Here is a 2775-nt window from a genome sequence, read left to right on the forward strand (position 1 = left end):
TGAAAAGAAGTTTGAAGAGAAGAATGTAGAGATGAGAGATGATATACTGTTAGCATTTCAAGTTTTGGCTGGGCATGCAGAACGTATTGAAGGAAGGGTGGATGAGGTGGAAGAAAATCTGGGGTGTTTGGATATTAGAATGGAAAAAGTGGAGGAGAATGTGGATTTGATTCAAAATGAAGTTATTATGTCACAATTTAAAGAAATGGAATATGCAGTGAGAATAAGAGGGCTGAAAGAAAATGCTCAAGAGAAATTGGAGGAAATTGCAGTGGACCTGGCTGGGGTCTTGTCCTGCCAACCTGAAGAAATGATGAGAGATGTGGAAAAAAATTTCAGAGTCAATTCATGGGTTGCAAGACAGAGGAATCTTCCAAGAGATGTGGTCATTTATTTTTCGAGGAAGTCTATTCGTAATCAAATTATTCAAGCTTTCTACAATCAAAAATTTCAACTACTAGGCCAAGATGTTATAATTTTGAAGGAGATACCATCTAAAATACTTAGAAGAAGGAAAGATTTTGCCTTCCTGGCTGAAGAACTGAAGAAGCGACAAATCCAATTTAGATGGGAGATACCTATTGGGATAACGGTTATTTATGTGGGAACCTGCTATCGGCTTAATACTGTCGCAAAGGCAAGGGATTTTTATATTTTTACATTGAAAGTGGGTTCACTACCACCTTTAGACTCCAGGAAGGAAGGAATCAGAGAAGATAAAATTGTAGAAGGAGCCACATCATCATCAATAAGTAAAGATTTACAAGAACAAGGCCATGCCAAGCAGCAATCTATGGAAATGAAAGGAGATCCAAAATCACAGAGGATGACTCGTGCAGCCCATAGACGCAAAGAGAGAGAGCAACAACAATTGGAAGTGACACCTATAACACAGCAAGTAATTTCAGAGCCAGTGGGGGGAGCGAGACCGAAGAGATCAGTGATGGCTGATCTTCAAGGAGTGTTCCAGAGGCTCGCTGTCACCAAGGATGGCAAAGTTCCTGACATGGAATGTTAATGGTTTGAATTCTCCACAGAAAAGGAAGAAAATATTTTATTATTTGAAACAACATAAAAATGATGTTGTTTGTTTGCAAGAAACTCACATTACAGCAAAGGATCAAAAACTTTTGTTTAATCCGCGATTGGGTTTACAGTTTATAACGCCCGCACCTCAGAAGAGAGGTGGGGTAGTTATTTATGTCAAGAGTGAGTTGTCGCCTAATTTGATTGAATCTGACTTGGAAGGAAGATATGTTTTTATTGATATACTGTTGAATGGGAAAAAATGTCTGATTGTTGGATTATATGCACCAAATCAACAACAGAAAAAAGTTTNATAGGGGAAAGGGCATCGATTTACTCTCTGTAGCACCTGAGGGCAAGACAAGAAGCAAGGGGTGGAAGCTCATCAGAATGAAATCCAACCTAGAAATAAGGAAGAATTTCCTGACAGTGAGAACAATTAATCATTGGAACAGCCTGCCTCCCCAAGTTGTGGCTGCTCCATCACTGGAGGCTTCCAATAATAGATTGGCAAACCATTTATTTGGGACAGTATAAGGACTCCTGCCTTGGCTAGAGGATTGGACTAGAAGACCTCCAAGGTCCCTTCCAGGCCTGTGATTCTATGATCTCAACTTCCTGCCTGACCTGTAAGAGTTTGCTGGCTGGCTGCTGATGCTTCTCCTCTATCTCCTGGATGAGATCGTCAAGAGAGCACAGATCCTCCGTGTGCTTGGCCAAAACTTTCTCCTTTATTGCCATAATCTCCTTCTCCGTTTCTTCCATTCTAGCCAACAGAAGCTTCTCCTGTCCTTCTAACCAGAGTTGTAGTTCTCTGAATTCAGCCACTACATTTTTTTTCTCTTTTTTGATGAGGTCCTAGAACAAGAAGACAGAAAAAGCAAAAGGAATAGTTATGTTTTATTTTTACTTAATTATATTTATTTTTATTATTATAATATTTAAACAGATTCCCTGAAGAGTCCTGAAATGAGATGAGAGAATTTCTCAGGGAGAAAAAAAAAACATTTTGACATCAACAAGCACAGGGGGAAAGGTTTCTAAAAACAAAACAAAAAATGATTTCACATTTGTTTCAATAAGATGAAATATGGCCTCCCTTAATTTATATGCAAACCAAACCCACTTTATAAAACATGGCTCATGTGATAGGTGCCCTTAACCCAACTGTGACTCATTCAGCCAATGGTGACATCCCAGTCAAAGATACAGTCTGTTCCGGAACCTGAATTAAGATGCTTTCTCACTCAAGATCAGGCAGTTAACTCAACGAAATGGTTTTAAACAAATATTTAATCCGGGAATCCTTAACAGAAACTTACATTCCTGAAGATGCGTCCAGAAGCTGAACATTTGCCCATTTACATCGGTAGAAACAATAATCTCTCCATATCAACTTCTAGTGTGAAATAAGACAGGGTCTGTCCCATGCTCATCTCAGACAAAGACATTCCAAACTGGCACGTAGCCGGATATCCTGTGATGAACTTAGTAGCCCCTCCCACTGACTTAACATAGGATTCACTGAACAGCTAAAACTACATTACCCTTAAGCCATCTCTTAAGGGGACAGCGCTTAACCCTATAAATGCCAAACATTCTAACATACAGTTCATTCAATAATACATCATTAACCTTATAAATGCTAACACAATAACACAATTCTCAAGTATATACTGTGATCAGATGAGTACATAACTGGTCCAGAACACAGTCCCCAGGTTAAGAATACGTTCTGTGCCCTAACAT

The 2775-nt window shown here is 39.1% G+C and overlaps 1 protein-coding gene across 1 annotated transcript in view; it reads right to left on the reverse strand.

Annotated features, from left to right (window-relative positions):
* LOC107297987 (zinc finger protein RFP) overlaps positions 1 to 2775 on the reverse strand; it is a gene marked incomplete in the record, with an annotated part of 60679 nt that overhangs the window by 15863 nt on the left and 42041 nt on the right. The window contains 1 exon segment of the mRNA XM_029286430.1: positions 1654 to 1874. Within this exon segment, the coding sequence (XP_029142263.1) occupies positions 1654 to 1874 (221 nt within the window).

The sequence above is a fragment of the Protobothrops mucrosquamatus genome, unplaced genomic scaffold, assembly GCF_001527695.2.
Source record: "Protobothrops mucrosquamatus isolate PMUCROS unplaced genomic scaffold, P.Mucros_1.0 scaffold3637, whole genome shotgun sequence".
In the NCBI taxonomy this organism is placed as follows: Eukaryota; Metazoa; Chordata; class Lepidosauria; order Squamata; family Viperidae; genus Protobothrops; species Protobothrops mucrosquamatus.